The sequence below is a fragment of the Agelaius tricolor genome, unplaced genomic scaffold, assembly GCF_023055355.1.
Source record: "Agelaius tricolor isolate 1412-34295 unplaced genomic scaffold, bAgeTri1.0.p SCAF_38, whole genome shotgun sequence".
Lineage (NCBI taxonomy): Eukaryota > Metazoa > Chordata > Aves > Passeriformes > Icteridae > Agelaius > Agelaius tricolor.
This window is the reverse complement of record NW_027269298.1, coordinates 1,747,766-1,764,861: the sequence shown is the minus strand read 5'-3', so window position 1 is coordinate 1,764,861 and position 17,096 is coordinate 1,747,766. Positions and strand designations below refer to the sequence as shown.

At 40.0% G+C, this 17,096-nt stretch overlaps 1 protein-coding gene across 1 annotated transcript in view; it reads left to right on the top strand.

Annotated features, from left to right (window-relative positions):
* Positions 1-17,096, top strand: part of MED27 (mediator complex subunit 27) — an 85,375-nt gene that overhangs the window by 16,916 nt on the left and 51,363 nt on the right. The window contains exon 3 of the mRNA XM_071453878.1: positions 15,758-15,888. Coding sequence (XP_071309979.1) covers positions 15,758-15,888 — 131 coding nt within the window. The remainder of the gene's footprint in view (positions 1-15,757; positions 15,889-17,096) is intronic.

Sequence of the window (17,096 nt, the reverse complement as noted above, 5' to 3'; positions counted from 1 at the left end):
TGGGTGATCAAACTGGAGCAGCAGCACGTCCTTTGTGGTTTTCTAAGTGGCTGATAAAGTCAAACATGCCTTGACTGAGTGATTTGCTTTTTCTTTTCTTGCAAGTTGCTTAAATCTATTTTTTTTAACCTTTGTTGATGTTTGTTTGTCTTCATTAAAAGGGTTCTTAGGGAAACAATGAATCTTGTAAAGGGCAGAAGTAGTTCAAGAAGGGTTACTGCAGATGCAGTTATTAATTTCATGTCTGCAGTTGGATGTCATCCTGACCAGTAGGTTAGAAAGATTTTTGCAGGAACTTCAGAGAGGTTGAAAACAAAAATCCGTGACATGTTCATGAGGTTTTCAGGCTACAGGGAATTGTCAGGTTATAAAAGAATTCTTCTGTGTGAAAGGAAGTTTGCAAAGTCAGAAAAACCTGTCAGTGGGATTGTTAGTGTCATGTAAACTTTATGCCTTTTTCTCTTCTTGTTTTTCCTTCAAATCACAGAGCTTTATATTCCTTCTTTCTTCAGTTTGGTAATTGTAGCAGCAGATGCTGCTTGGAACTGAAACAGTTTAATATATGATCCATCAGTTGCCAGAATAAAATACCCGTTAGAAAAGGAGAAGAATAATCCCTTTATTATCAAGAGTACTTGAACAAAGGTGTTTAATCAATCTTAATATTTGCTTTCTTGAGAAGAACAATGCCAGTGGTCACAGTCCTGGCAGGAGGATGCTGGGACTCTACTCTGCAGGTTCTGTTCTAATTCTTGTACAATGTCTCAGGCTTAAATCTGGAAAAAGAAATATATCTGAAAGCATCTTCCTTAAAAAGAACTTGCTTTGATTTTCTATTTGATTATTACTTAAAAGAACAATAATATTTGGTTACTCCCTGAGAGTGATGATAAACTTGTGCTTTTGAGTTTTACAAGGCTACCCCAAGTTCAGGCAGTTGTGTGCTCATGCTGAATTCTAAACCATGTGTAAAACTGTGTGCAGAGGCCTTTTACCAACATCAGCAACTGTGTCAGTGAGTTTTGATTGAAGAAAAATAATAGACAATATTCTACAGTAAAACACTCGTTTTAGTGGATTTTTTTTTAAATTAAAACAATCCTGTAGGTGAAACAGGAATATGTCAGCATAATCTGTAGCTGAACAGCATCACCTGTCATGGTGTGCAAGGCAAGATGATATTTTCTCTGCTAAATCCAGCTACTGAGCTTGCCCTTTAAACAACCTGATTTATCACAGGAAACTTGCAGAGGAAGAAGGATCTTATGCTTGGCTTTAAATTGAGGCTTTCACCTGTGCTCTGCTTCCATAGTGAGTATATATTTATTTTAAGAGGTTCTTACGGTCAAAGAGTTTATAATGTTTTGGCCTTTCTGAAAAGTTTTGTGCTAGATTTTTAGCTTATTTTAAGTCCTTGCATAACTGGTGTATTGCTTAGTCACGATGGCCTTGAAATGCAATACTTAAAAAAATTAGTCTGAGGTCCTTACACATTTGTCAAGAACTCCTTCGCCCTCTCTTCCTGTGTTGATGTGTTTGTTGATGTGTTCCCTGCCATTGCCTCTGGGTTTGTCCTCAAGGCTCTAACAGGGCCATTTCCATTTGGAACCAGCTTCTTGTCTCCTCCAGCATGGAGTTGGAAACTTCTTTTGGCAAATTTTGGTTTTGTTCTGTGTAAATAAGTCTGCCAGCAAGAAAAGCAAACCCTAAACCCCCCTCAGCTTGGTAATGCTGCCCGGTGCAGTCTGTGCCATCTCCATGGTTTTGAGCCTTCATTATGCAGCTTGCACTCCACACACTTTTATTTAAAGCAGAGCTAAAAGTAGAACTAAATAGCTGACGTTCAGAGACGTTGGGTGTGATGCAGAATTCCTGGGAGGGGGCCGGGACAGGAAGAGGAGCTGCTCCTGCCGGGTGGATGGAGCTCATTTATTTGCACAGAGCTGTCTGTGCAGGACTCTTGGAAAAACTCTGAAGGAGCCCACGCTTTATCATGGAATATAGGCCAACTGTAATAAGAACTTCTGTTTTCTTTTACTCTCGTTTACTTTTCTTTTGTTTTATCCTGTGAAATGATGGAATTTGCTTTGCTGTGGCTGTTACAGGGAAACTATTGCTGCTGAGCTGTTGCAGCATCCCTGTGCTGACTGCTTTTCATGGAGCCATCTCCATATTGCAGAGCCATCTGTTTTCCTTACTGTCCAGGCATTGGGCTCAGTAGTATAAATTACTGACTGCTCCTCAGCTTTCAATTGTTCCTGTTTGTTCAGCGTGCCACCAGCAAGGCTTCAGCTCTCCAGCACCATTTTTAAGTTTTTCTTGCTCTTTTATGTTTTTGTGAATGCCTCAGGCAAAAACTATAGTTGAGTGAATTGTCAGTTGTTCGTGTTGCTGAATTACTGGCTTGATAAAATGAACTTTGTGAGGTAGGTAGGTAGTGTCCTCATTAAAAAAGATTTTGTAGCTGGAGAAGTGATGGAAGCAAGTTCAAAAATCATCATTTGTGAGAAGCAGTGTCTGGCTCCCCCACCGCCCCAGTTTCCTTAAATGCACACCAGTTTGTCATATTGCTGGTGCTATGAGCTCATACAGAAAGATCCTTTTTGGTTGTGTAAGTACATGCACTGCTGAAGAGTTGAGAATACTTCTAGAAAACTTAATGCTGAATTTATCAGCTCATGTCTACTTCAGAATTGTATTTGTAATGGAAAATTCCAACTGTAATGTACTCTGCATCAGGTTTTTTTAATACAATTTCCTCGTCTGTTTTCAAGACCAAAAGATACAGGTTGGGGTTTTGTTTTCCTTTTTCTTACATGTATGATGCATTTTTACATTCCCACTTGCAGTGAGTGGTTCTCCAGTGTTCTGCACCCACAATGCTGCAGTGATAGGCACCGTGCTGTGCTCAGCCCCATAGGGAGTTTGCTCCTGGCCAGCTCAGAACTGTTGGAGAAGGAGTTACTTTGGGTTTTGAGATGAGGAAAAGAAGAATAAGTGAGAATATAAGGTATTCTGTGGCTGCTCAGGACTGGCAAGCTTTGGCAAGTGGCAGACCATATATATGGGATGCATTGAGGTTTTATGGGAAGCAGTCAATAGGATGAGTTTGAGACCAGTGCAGGGTGATGCTGAAATTTTGGTACCACACAAACTATGTGGAGGGAGGTCAGTGCTGTTTCCCAGAGCCAGCTGGACTTTTTAGAGTTACCCAGCTCAGGGATGGATGTGATAACAGCTGTGAGCTGGGTGATGCAGGGAAGGAGAACTGCCTCAGAGCCTCACTGGTTCTTTCAGGGGATTAAGGAATATTGCGATGATTTTTTTTTTAATTTTCCTGCCTTTCATTTTTTCTTGGTACAGGGGAACATTTCGAAAAAAAATGCCAGTAGTGTTCATTTCTTCTGTAGGGGCTTGTAGGCAGCATGGCCTTCAGCAGAGATGGGTGAAGTAATTAAAATAATCACTGATAAACAAGATTTCTCCCTCTTAAGACTGAGGGAGAAAACACAGCCTTGGTTGAATGAAGCATTGTAGAAGCATTTTCTATTCAAATCCAATGTTATTCCCTTGCTTGTTGTGCTCTGGTCATTAGTGCTTTTAATTTACCTTCCAGTGAATGTGCCAGATGAGCCACTGTGAGCAGCCACATTCCTGTTTATTTTTCTGATGATGGCCATCTGAAGCAATAGATTGATGTCTGCAATTTTTACTTCATTAGTAATGAAGTCCACAGAGCAGTGAGAGGAATGTGTGTTTACTTGGTGCCTTGAACTGAGGCACTGATAAACTGCTGGGCTTTGATCTGCTAGGATTTTCATAGTGATTATCAAGATACAGAAATAAGGTATGTCCAGGTTTAAATGAGGATCTGAAATGTCTGTGGGCTAGATGGCCAACATTTAAGTAGTAATTGGATTGTTGAAGAGTGCCTGCAAGACAGCCAGTGTATGAAAAATCAAATATATGTCAGTCTCCTTTGAAATCCATGAAAAATAATAATTTCTATTTTCCTGTAGCTTTAACTGTGTCCCACAGCAACATAAAAATGGCTCAGTCTCCAAGTCTTAAAACCCTGTGATAACACCAGGGCAAATTCCTGGCTAAGTAATGAATCCCCAATGTTTGTAATTTCCAGAAAGTCTTTTCCCAGTTCTGTAGTGGCAGTCAGTGTTAGGAATCCTGTAGGGCTCGTGTGGGTGGGGACATTTTTTGCTCGGTACAGTGACAGCTGCAAGTCTGGTCTTCAGAAACCTGGGTTTGGCCCTGAGTTTGATTCTCCTTCCCCTCTGTTCCTATTTTGAGCCCAGTAAAAAGAAGCATATGTTTTCTTGCATCAGCTACCTCGGTGTTACCTTGTGAGGCATGACAAGGTCATGTGTTTGTATGGCAAAAGAGGAAATCTCAAATTGTCTTTGAGGTGTCTTAGAACTGCTTTTTTCTTGTGATCTATTAAAGATTTCCATGATGTACATGGTTAAATTTTGATTCATGTAGGTATGCATGTGTTGATGCTACAGTGCTGCTCCTGAAATTGGTACTGTTATATTATTAATATTGCAGATCATGCCAAGGAGGTGTCTTGCATTTAATACAGAACATAAGAAGGTTTGCCTACCCCATATGAAAATCTCAAATTGGAACTGAAGATGCTATAAAAATTTAAAAGGAACAAGGTCAGCCTGAAAATTGCATATTTTAAAAAGCAGAAAATCATCTATTTTTAACAGCAAATTTCCTTACCTGTTAGTACCTTTACTAATAGCATTTTCAGTTATTAACACTTGAAAATTATTTTAAGCATCATTTTAATTGTAAAACTATCCAGTTACCATTTGTCTAGTGCTCATTAATATGGGGTTTTCTAGTTGAGAGATGTGAAAACTGAGCCAGAACATTTGGGTTCCTGTGCTCCTTCTGTATGATCAAACAAGTCAACTTATTCCACTCATGAAAGAAAAGATAATGGATGGGTCACCTGCTTTTTACCAACATCTACTGGGGGAAAGTGAGTAAGAGGCTTCTTCATTATAGCAAACAAACAAAAAAAAATCAGTAATTAAAATAAAAGTTTAAGAAATGTGGACTGCTGCTGAGGTGGATGGTTTAAACACTTGTGGTAATTAAGCATGGGAAGAATTGGAGAGGAATAGTCTGGGACCTGCCTGAAAGTTCAGTAAATTAAATTTTTTATAACTTGATTGCAGAGAATATCTGGCAGGATGTGCTTTATTTCCAGTTAGTGGCTGGTCCAGACAGAAAGTTACAATGGACTGCTCCAGATTAATCCTTTATTTTAAGTGATAGAAGTGGGGATAGAGATTCCAGCCTTGCTGTGACCTGGCTGAAAGCCTCCTCTGGCTGCTTCCAAGACTTGCTCAGCACCTGACTGCAGTCATTATCTATGGAAACTCTACTACAAACATAGTAAGTATGTAGTAAAAACATTTAGTGTTGTTAAAAATCTGAGATTCCTCAGATCCACACCCAGCATGAGTAGAATAAGAATTGTGAAGGTAAATTTAACAGTATTTGTGAAGAAGCAGGATAAAGCAGGAAAATATGGTAGAAGGCATCTGAGAGGAGAAGTGTGGGCATTGTGTGAGATCCTGCAAATAACATTCTGTGCATGAAAACGGTGCTGAGTAACTGCCTCTTCATCCATGAGATCCTGCAGGCTGTGGTTAATTTGAGGTCTGGAGAGAAGCACATAATGAAAGTCTGAATCCTTAGCACAGGCAGACTAATTTAGATTGCACAGGCATTATGAAGCATTTCCTCGTTACGGAATTCTTCATTTGTAACCTTAATTTTAATGTAATTTTTTTTAGCATACCTAAAAATACATGAAAAATACTACTTTTCTCCTCAAATACACAACGTTTCTTGGGTCAGCACAAAACCTCCCACCTCCCTGTAAGACGGTGTGTTATAAATCCCTAAATAAATACAATAAACAGCTTTTGGAGAGGATATCTTCCTTTTGGTTCCAACAAGAGAGGAGTAAATAAAGTAATTGATGTGCCCTGTTAGCTGTGAGCAAGTTTCATGTCCAAGTTTCGTGTGGTGTCTTTCCTTTGGCATGCAGAGAGAAGCAGAGGATTTTAGCACCTCGCCCACAGCATCCACCTCCTGACAGCAAAACTTGTCAATAGAGAAGCATTCAGCACTTCATTATTTCTACAACCTGAGCGCATTTGCAAATTAATTGATGTGTGGGAGGAAAGGCATCTGCTATTGTAGAAGCCCTTAACTGTTGCAGCAAAACTAGAAATAAACTGCTTAGCTGTAGTGAGCTGATATGCTGCTGCAGGTGTTGGGGCCTCTAAAGTGGATCTTGCCCTTTTTTCTTTTTGGTATTAAAAAAAAACCTCAAACAACCCAACCCCAAATTTCTCACTGAATTGTGACCATGGAAACGCTAGCATAGTAAAGGTAATATCTTGTATACTTCTATATGGTTGCTAGTAAGTAATTTCATATTTCTTGCTGGCTCAGCACCAAAAGAGAGTTTTAATTAGGCCTGTAATGAATGACTGGGAGCGTTTTAAAGGCTATTAATCTTGTGGTGTAATTGAGTTAATTATAATATCATTATAAGCTCCCATGAAAATAGGATGAAGTGTATTCCATTTGTTTTACTCTTTAAGTTATTTCTGAGGTCCCCCAGCTTCATCTCAAATGCTCCCACTGCAAGTCTCCAACAGAGAAAACTGTAAAAGCATTTCATGTGTCACTGCACCAAACCTTCTGTTGTGCATCATCCCAGTCCTGGGCTCTCTGAGCTGCCCCTTTTCTGTAGCTGCAAGTATCTCCTTGCAGTGCAGAATGCTTTTAATTTGCATTTCCCAGAGTAGTATTTCCTTGTTTTTCTGGTTTCCTATCAGTAACTCACCCGAGTGTGGCAGATGAGAGTAAGAATATGTGATCTATTTTCAGAAATAAAGATTGCAGCAGCTTTCGAACTGTTACTCTTTGTGCTGTGGCAAAAAAATGTGTAGCAAAAGAGGTGTTTTTTTGCAAAGCATATGGCTCTTCACTCGTTCAGACTACTGTAAGTTTGGGATTTGGTTGTAAAACATCTCTGTGCTTTTTGCACTCTCTAGTCAGAGTGTGACATCTCCAACAGATGGACAGATAAACTTTCCATAATCCACTTTTTTCAGAAGAAGAGATGAGATTCTCATCTGTAAAATTTGTTGAGGAAAACCTAATCTGTTGAAATCTGTTGTGTGCACAGATGTGGGGATGTGAAGATGTGCTGGAGACACAGCTCAGCACCTCCTGCTGTTCCTGGGGCTCTCTGGCTGCAGTGAGGTCAGCCCTGCTTTTGCACTTCAAACCTCCTTAGAGCATTTGCCAGGGGGGTTCAGGTTGGACATGAGGGAGGATTTCTCCACAGAAAGGCTGCTCATGCATTGGAAGGTGCAGCCACCATCCCTGGACATGTCACTCAGAGCTAGTTGTCACCAGATTTGGCTGATAACACCATCCTGTTTGCTCTTTGCAGCCCTGCATTATCAGGATTGTCTTGGTTTAATGGTTTTAAAGTCCACAATCAAGAGTTTCCAGCCTTTACCCTGCTGGGATGGTAGAAGTACCTTTTTTCTTTCAGGAACTTTGCTGGTCACACTTTTATGTTTTCCATCCTCTTGACTATAACAGATTTTGTAAATAGTTTAGAAATGCCAACTTGTGATGTATGGGCCTCTTTAACATTTCTTTGATTTATGTGCACTATGCTGGAAAAAAGCAGAGGAAGCATATTATTCTGGAAAAGAATGTTGCCAGTCTTCCATTTTTTCAGTCTTAGTTAAAAGCTACACTTTTATCAATCAAACCTGATAGATTCTTTTTGCATTCCCAAAAACATTCATAACTTAATTCTTTGATGTCTGAAGAGGTAATTTGCCTAAGACTTTTATAAATGTCTACTTATTTTTTGGATGTCTTACTTGAAATACCTTTTAATCAGATTTTTCAGAATTTCCAGACACCTGTGGTGATTCCAGGGTTTGTCTCTGTAAAAGTCTCTGGTGTTACATGGGAAGGATGAGAGTTACTCTTACTCTAATTAGTGATAACAGTGACCTTAAATTTAAGATTTGCTCTTATTTGTGGATGAATATTTTCTGTGGGTTACTTCATAGTGTCTAGAAAAGATGGATAAATCAATCTGGTCATGAATATCCTGCAGCTGTTGTAGGAATAGGGGAATAGGCCTCATGCATTCTGTTCCAGGAGTCTCCAGCTTCAAGCTTTAATTGCTTGGCACTGGCAGGCTGGAAATCAGCATCCCCTGCAGCCTTGCTTCAGGATGCCTGCTGGATGTAAAGAAAGATATTAGCAAAAGTAACCATTTAAGGAAGAATTAGCTCCTAATTTGGCAACTTCAGCTCAGTTTAAACAATGTTCCTTCAGCTCTTTCTGCTGTGCTGGTACAGTGGGGTGGTCACCTGGAGCAGGAGAGTGTGGTGATGTCTGGTGTAGGTTGGCAGAGCCTTGGGATCATGGACTGTGGAGGTGTGATCTTCCAATTTCCCCTTCAGGAGAGCAACAGGAGACTGAGGAAAGGCAGCTTTCCCTGTGCTGGCAGAAAAACCCTCAGCTGGGCTGTTGTCAGACACTCAATATGGGTATTAATAATTTTATGCCTAAAATCTAAAGATATTTTGCATTTTAATTATTGTGCAGGTCACCAAAGCTAAGGAAAGGCATTTAACAGAAGTTAAAATAATGAAATTTAATGAGTTAGGGAAAGGATCAATCAGCAGCACAAGTACTGGGTGTTGTTATTACTGTTCCACTGCTTACCCACTAATGGATTTCCCTCATCTCTGCTTTGACTGTCTCCCCTTTGCTTGTGCACTGTACTGGTTGGATTTACATAACCTGCACCATGGAGACATTTTATTGAACAGTATTAATTCCTTGATTTGTCTATAAAGCACTTTGTTTGCTGTAGCAAAGGCTCCCCTCAGAGCTGCAAATCATGGCATGGTGCTGGACAGTTTGGGGAGTGTTTCTGTACCTGATAGCAGCCCTTTATTCTGCCATTTGAGCTTTATCTTCCCATTTCTTGTATAAGCACCTGAGCAGCCCCTGTCACAGAGGCAGCAGGTCATCCTTCACACTGACACAGCTGCCACCTGAGCCCCTGGCACCAAAGATTTCGTCCAGGGCTTTAGAAAATACAAATTTTAGCAGGAGAGCAGTGTCTCCAGAGTGCTGGTGGCTGTTTAAGGGAGCACAGGGCTCTGGGGGAAGGTACTAATTGTGTCCTTATCTTGGAGTTTAATGATGACTTTCCCCTGCTACAGATTGTTTGTCCTATACGAAGATAATGCTTCTGTCAAAAAGGAATTAGGATTTTCTGTCAGATATTGATCATGTGCACTTCTTGGGTCTTTAGATTTTAATGAAGTCCATTAAAGGAGCACACAATTGTGAATACACCTCACAGAGTGACACTAAGACCATTTACCTGTTCTGGAAAACCTCAGTACCAAGCACCTGCCTTCAGCTCAGGGTTACTTGAAAATAACCTGCTGCTGCTGTTTGTTACTGCACCTGGGTTTATTTTGTCATTTAGATGCAGAACACAATGCAATAATTCTACTTTGCTTTTTGTAATTCTGTTATGTGTTTATGTTGTAGCTGCATATACAAGGAAATAAATGCCAGTTCATTTAGTTATCTTTCAGCAAATATGTATGTTCAAACCCTTCAGAATACCTGGAGGTATAAACATTTTAAGCATAAAATACAGTTATTCTTGTAAAGAGTACATAAAGTAGCTTGTAACCCCAGATTATGATTACTCTGCCTCTTTATCCATTTCAAACACTAGATCCCTTTGAAATCCAGCCTGGTGGCTCTGAAGTGTCCCTTTATGTTGCCATTATCCAAAAAGCAAGAATATGTCACTTCTGTTGCTATATTAAATGGATTCCAGAACATTTTTTAAAAAGGTGGAGGAGGAGTAGTGGCTTTTGCAGAGACTCTGAACAGTGCAGGTCATTTTATTGGCAGCAAGGATGCAGATGCTGAAGTTTTGACCAATTCCTTGAAGAAAGTGCCATGAGATTTGCTATCTCTGCATGGTTAAAAGCCAAAGACTTGCAAACGGTATTGGAGTGAGGGAGCATTCATCAGCAGTCATTCATCAGCAGAACTTCTGTGTTTTCAAAAGAAAAGTAGGAAGAACACACTTTAGGGCTGAAATCTGACACTAATTAAAACAGCACTCTCAGCAAAAATAGGAATTCACAGACAATGGAATAAAACCTGTAGCAAAAACAAGGCATCAAAAGAGACAGGGATGTGTATCAATGTATTTCCTACTACTGTGTCATTATAGATAGAAATAAATAAAAATGTCTCACTTGTTTTTGAGCTCCCTAGTTCATGGAGGGAGGGGGAGAGAGTTCTAAGGGAGAAGCCCTGTGCAGGGCTGATGTTCCCAGTCTGCTCCATATCTCAGTTTATTGACCTGGCATCTCACAGCCCAGGCATGAGAGAGGACAATAAGAGAAGTGTGAGCTTGTTATTGTCACCTTTTAGTCAGATCAGGATGTTTGGCAAAAGGGGTAATAACTTTTCCACAGGGATTTAAAAAAGAATGGGATGGGAGCAGCCTTTGTTCCTCTCATGGATAAATGTTTCTTGCCTAAATATGTAAATTGTTGTAAACTGGAAAGGGGGCATAAATGCTTTTAAAAAAATAGAATAAAGTGTCCTAATTAAATAGTAAAATAGAGCAAAGACATGCTGTCTAGTTTTTCTGTTAATTGAAAAGCCTGCAACCCAGCTCAACAAGAGGAAAACCAATGAGTAAAGAAATTGGAGATTCTCCTTTTGGCTTATCGATGCTGTTTTGGTCAAGCCAAGAATTCAGCTGTCCTGAAATGATCAAACATTGTTCAGAGAAAAAGAGAATTTCCAAACAGGCCTCATTATCTGAAAAAAGCTTAAAAATATCAATTAAGGTAGTATAATTTCTCTCTTGCCTACTTTAGTCTGCAGAGATGAAACTGTGGGAGTGTCCTGCTTGCTTGCTGGTTGCTCTTTCAAAAGAGCAAGTAGAGTTCTATCATAATAAACAAATCCCTTTTCATCTGCAAAGGAGAAGTTGTTTAATGATGAGGGGCAGAGCACTGTGCATCCTAAAGGAGGCAAATGTGCATCACCAGGATTACAGTGAACTCAGAAAATGCCACAGGGGGTGAGGATCTGTCAGCCACCTCTCTGGAAGGCATTCCTTGGAGGAATGGACATAAACTTTACATGATCTGGACCTGAGAAAACGTTTTTCTGCTTATATATATGATCACTAAGGATTTACATAAGAATGGAATAATAAATAACAGGGTGATGTGATTACAAAGAAAATTATTCTTCTGACTTCACTTTTTAAAGTGTTGGTGCTTAGAAGGCTTTAATTAATAGCAAACTGTAAATGTGATGTAGCTGATGTGATCAGTTGCTAATGCTCCAATTGATTGGTTTTTCCCCCTGATTTTTACTTTCTTTCAACCAATTTTTGCAACTTTGGATGGCCTTGTCAGTAAGTGCAGTGTACTCACTTGTTTGGGCAGCAGTCAGCACATGCAAAATCTCCAGCCCATGAATTATGCAAACTAAAGACCTCTAGACCCAGCTTGATTCTAATGGTGAAGCTTTAGTTTTCAAAGTTTTAAATGAGCACTGTGCCCATGTTTGTGGTTTCATAACATTCACTGCAAAGTAACCCTACAGGCTAAGATGGAAACCTGTCACAAAATGGTCAGTGCTTCTCAGCTGAACAAAGGGGCCTTTTCTGGCTGTAGCAGAAGTTTTCTGTCTGCTCCAAATCTTAAAGATCATCTGAACAAGACAGGATTTGGGGGGATGTAGAGGTTCTTTTTGATTATTTTCATTGTTTTAGGAGATGTGTTACCTTATTTCTGGTAAGAAGGGTCACTAGAGTAGAGTAAGGAAAAGATATTATGTGATTAATTCTTTAAAAATGTTAATGCTTTCAGTGCTAGATCAGATCTGTAATTCTTTAATACACCTTTTTTTTTGTTTAAATAGTTCCTTTGAAAGCCAAAGGCATCTTATGTGGATGAAGAAATTGCCCTCCTTACAATCACAGCTGTGAGAAAAGTGACTCCCAAGTGCTTTCACTGTTGATGCTTTTCACTTAGTGAGGAAGATTAAGAGCTGTTAATACAGAAATATAGTTTTCATATACTCAGGAGCACTGAAAATGTGAAATATTAGAGATAGCATTTTGTTCTACAAAATCTAGCCATGTGGCCATTAACGTAGAAAAACAATTAATCTTTAAAAACTAATTTAAAGTAATCCAAGTTCTGTTTCTATTTAGCTTCATGTAAAGCATTTGTATGTATTGAAGTGTTACTTTCAGTACCTTTCCTACATTCCTAAGTAGAATTCACACATCTACTTGGAACTGCAGTTTTTAGAAAAATATCAGCTATCATGAGATTCATCATAAACCTGTACAAGTTGGCACTGGGGTATATCCTGGCTGCTAAATGTTGTAAATTGATTTTTGTTGTTGCTGGTTTTGATTTCTTGGTTTTGTGAAATAGATTTTCTGTTTCATCTGCATGTATTGGGGAAAATGGATCAATCTTATTGATATTATACAGAAAAATATTTCATTAGGGAAAGCTTAACCTCACACAAGGCAGGTGGAATTCCCCAAAGCTGGAGAACGTGGGTGCTTGCAGTAGTGATGGGGAATTCCTTTGCAGCTGATAGGGGAATGTTGTTTGGAATGTTGTTCTGTTTGCCTGGTGCTGCAGCAGTGCTCATTTCAGTGAGTATTCACCACTGTGCTGGTGGAGCTGGGCACAGGGGCAGGAGCAGAGGGAATGTTGTTGGGAATGTTGTTGGGAATGTTGTTGGGAATGTTGTTGGGAGTGTTGTTGGGAATGTTGTTGGGAATGTTGTTGGGAATGTTGTTGGGAATATTGTTGGGAGTGTTGTTGGGAGTGTTGTTGGGAGTGTTGTTGGGAGTGTTGTTGGGAATGTTGTTGGGAGTGTTGTTGGGAATGTTGTTGGGAATGTTGTTGGGAGTGTTGTTGGGAATGTTGTTGGGAATATTGTTGGGAGTGTTGTTGGGAGTGTTGTTGGGAGTGTTGTTGGGAATGTTGTTGGGAGTGTTGTTGGGAATGTTGTTGGGATGCCCTAGGCAGGGCAGGTTTGACCATCAGCGTTTCCGCGATTTTTGGCCGTGGGGTCTCAGACTCCCCAGAGCTGCTGGAACACAACCCAAGGCTCTGTCACCTCCTGTCTCCATGTGCCCACAACCTTCTCCCCAATGTTCTTACAGCCACCAGCATTCCCTGGATTCAGGACTCCTTGAGCTTCTGTGTGTTCATTACCCCAAACAGGATTTGTGTCCCATGAGTTCATCTCAGCCTCCCTGCCTGAGCCTTTTAGCACCCACAGCATCCTCTGACAGTGCATTTCAGCACTTTTCCCTAAAGTGGAGAGAAGGTGTTTGGAAATGGCATTCTCTTGTTAGTAAGCAAAAATTTGCTGGGGGGGTTGGTGTGTTTTTAGCTGACATTTCTCTCATGGTGGATGCTGGCAGACAGAGGTGTTGATTTTGTAAGAAGAAAAGGGAACTGAGTGGCTCCTGTATTATCCATCAGGCCATCAATCTCCTGGCCATAGTTGTGATACCTGTGGTCCTGCTCTGGCACTATTTTCAGTCTTGCTTCTGCTCCTCAGAAAAATCATTAAGAAACAATTTCCTGGTCCTTTCAGTGAACACCCCCTGTCCCCAAAAAGGAGAGCACTGTGCAGTACAGTGTGTGATGCTTTAATAATGTATAAATCAAGCTGGACAGAAGCTGCCTGTCAGTTTTATTAACTTTGACCTTTTCTCCCATTATAAAGATGGTTTGGTAAATATTTAATGGCCCTTACAGGTTTTGACAGTTGGACCTGCATTCCTAAGAGCAAAGGTAGATTATGAAGAAATACTTATAATTAATAAAAACAACTTAATCACTTCGGAGACAGCCTTGAAGGACAACATTTTGGTTTAGAATCTGTTTCTTTTTTATTCCTTTAGTAGCTTTTTGGTTGTTTTTTTAAAGCCTGACCACTAAATGTCACTATCTGGGAGGTTATGAAATGTTTTTAAGAGGTTACCTTTAAAATCTGTCTCTGATTAGTACCAGTGATTTCCTCCATCTCTGACAAGTGTCCAGATAATGTTGTTTACCTGAAATACCTGCACAGGGCACATCAGTGGATGGTGGCACCAGCACAGAAAGATGCAGGAAGGAAAAGGAAAAGCATATTCCTGGAGTCAGTGGGCTCTTCTGCCAGAGCTGTCTTTGCCTTTAATTCCCTGCATATTGCACTCCCTGCACATTCAGGTAGTGAAGATTGAAAACTAAGCCCTGACACTGAAACATGGCCTTTCAAACAGAGACCCTCCATCGCTCTCATTGATTTTTTTTCATTTCAGAAAACTGTCAGAGAAAAACAAATTTGAGCAGAATCCATTGGTTGGGACAGTAAAATCCCCCCCTTCCCTGGCAGAGCACAGCTCCCTTCCTATTAGGAATGTGATGTGTCTTCATGTTGTGCCAGGCTGAGCTCATGTGGCACAGCAGCTTAAAAATCCTTCTGGATGTGCTGAGCAGTGACATCTGAGTCAGACTGGCTCAGGAGGTTGCTCCCCTCCTGTTCAGGTGGTTTTGAGTACATCATTCCAAGCTTTTCATCCCTCTTTTTCACTCAGTCCCTGTAGAACAGCTTGGTCTAAGACCATTTCGTTTTCTGAACATTTTAAAATCATTCTTTCCTGACCATAACCCATTTTTTATGTGCAGACCATGGGGTTAGAGGGGTTAACTGTGAAACAATTCATCTTTTTCAGAACAAATCTTCAGACAATGTAATGAACACACAGATCCAGGTACTGGAATGATGCAGGAAATCACATTTGTCTGACAATAAATCTTCCTCCCCATTCCAGTTCAAAAATGGGAAACTCAGAATGTAATTGAAAGTGTTCAGAGGAGAACCTGTTGCACTTGGAGGTGGTTGCAGGACAGGCAGAGCCCTGTAGCTGTTCTTAAATCTGAGAGCTGTGGGAGTGCACTCAAAATCCTGCAGATTCATGTTGTGTCCTTCAAAAATTTGTCTTTTATTGGCAAAGGAAAAGAGAAGCTTTTGAGGAGAAAGCTGCTGAATGTGAATTGTTCTGCAGTGCTATGGAGATGTGCAAGCAGGTATTTTAAAAACAAGATTTTTCTTTACAGTGATAGAAACTCCTTTGCAAATGTTTTGTGGTTTTATGTTTAAGGAAAAAAAAGATGAGTGTTATTTCTAAAAAGCTGGTTTATATTGTGAAAGGGTTGCATCTGTCTTCCTCTTATCTTCTTCCTAAAGTGAGAATGTTTATTCCCTAGAGAGGAGAAACAGTTTCAATGTTGAAAAGCAAGCCCAAGTTTCAAGAGAGGTAGACTTGAGAGGAAGTCCTTGATTCACCATCTTACTTGCCCTAATGTACAACTTGCTCCTCATACCCATTTCACAGCAGACTTTTTCCATGTGCTTTTGTCCCTATTGTCTTCCACCAAGCAATATATCCGAAATACCACACGCCAACTTCCTGACTGGCTGTAATTTGAATCAGGTGCCACAGGTAGCAGAGGTCTGACACAGACAGAGTACTGCAGTGCTGTGTATTTTAATATATATATGTTTTTTTCTTATCCAGTTGCAGTACCATGCTGGGCTGGCATCTGGCCTTTTGAATCAGCAGTCTCTGAAACGTTCGGCCAACCAGATGGGAGTCTCTGCAAAGCGCAGACCCAAAGCCCAGCCAACAACTCTTGTCCTGCCTCCTCAGTAAGTAATGGGAATATTTGGAAGAGTTTCCATGCTGGGGGTGTGGAATATTTCTTATTAACTTCTTGGTTTTTTGGTTTAATTTTTAATCATCGTAATAAGCGACCTTGCGCTCGCGTTTTTGTTCCGTACGCGTTCTCTTTGTAGCAGGTCATTAAAAAACTTTTTGCAGCACGAGCTTGTCATTGAGGAATGATGCTCACCTGATTGTTATGACTTGGAGCTTCAAGCAGGACTTTTCTGAAGGTCCTAAAAGACTGAAGCCAAAAAGTCTTTGGTGTGAGTACTTTCTCGGCAAACGTCTGTTCTGAGTCCATCTGTTCACCATATGTTAATTTTGCATCGGATCTAAACCTCTTTTACAGGTGACAGGCAATTATGAGGACACTTAGAAACTGTTTGAGGACAGAGAGTATCAACACTTTGAGCAGCCTGTGTGTAGTGATGCCAGAAACACAGAGATGTGCACAACGAAGCTTATAAATTAATAAAACGCCTGAAATATATTTAGTTACCTGTAAGAAAATGATTATTATGTAGAAAATGAAGTGCTAAGCAATTGTTCATTGTGCTGAGCATCCTTGTAGTTTGTGGAAACTGCCTTCTTTTCTTCACAAAACAAGAGTCACTGATGTATAAACACTGTGCTACCAAAACCCTTGTAGCTGTAATAATAAAAATCCCTGTTACCAGATTTCACAGGTCAACGTTTAGAGGGTTTCTTCTTACAGGAAATGTGAAAAAATCAGAGTCAATAGAGCTTCCCCCTTGTATATTAACTTTAAAGTGCTGGTAATTCAAGAATCCATAAAATGCTCTATTGTTTTACCAATATATCAGCCAAAGGAGAATGGTTTGAAGGGGGCTCCAGCAGTAGTTTGAAAACCAGATGTTGTTTCTCTGATATGTGGGATGGAAAGGGGTATCTTGTGACAAAGTGGCTGGTTAGTTTTCCTTCTTTGTTTGGGTATCTGGAGCTTCAAATGGATTTCCTTCTCCAGGAAGTCTATAAACTGGAGTACTGGTATATCAGTTAACACAGATTTTTCAGGGGTCTTAAAGTATTTTGTTGTTTTTTTCTTTTATTTCTTAATCATGGCATCTCTAGTTACTAGAAATACGTATAAAGAGCTAACTTGTACTTTTGCATAGAAAAAATCTGTTCCTCAACAGCTGCAGGTATATAAATCTTAATGTGAGATACATAA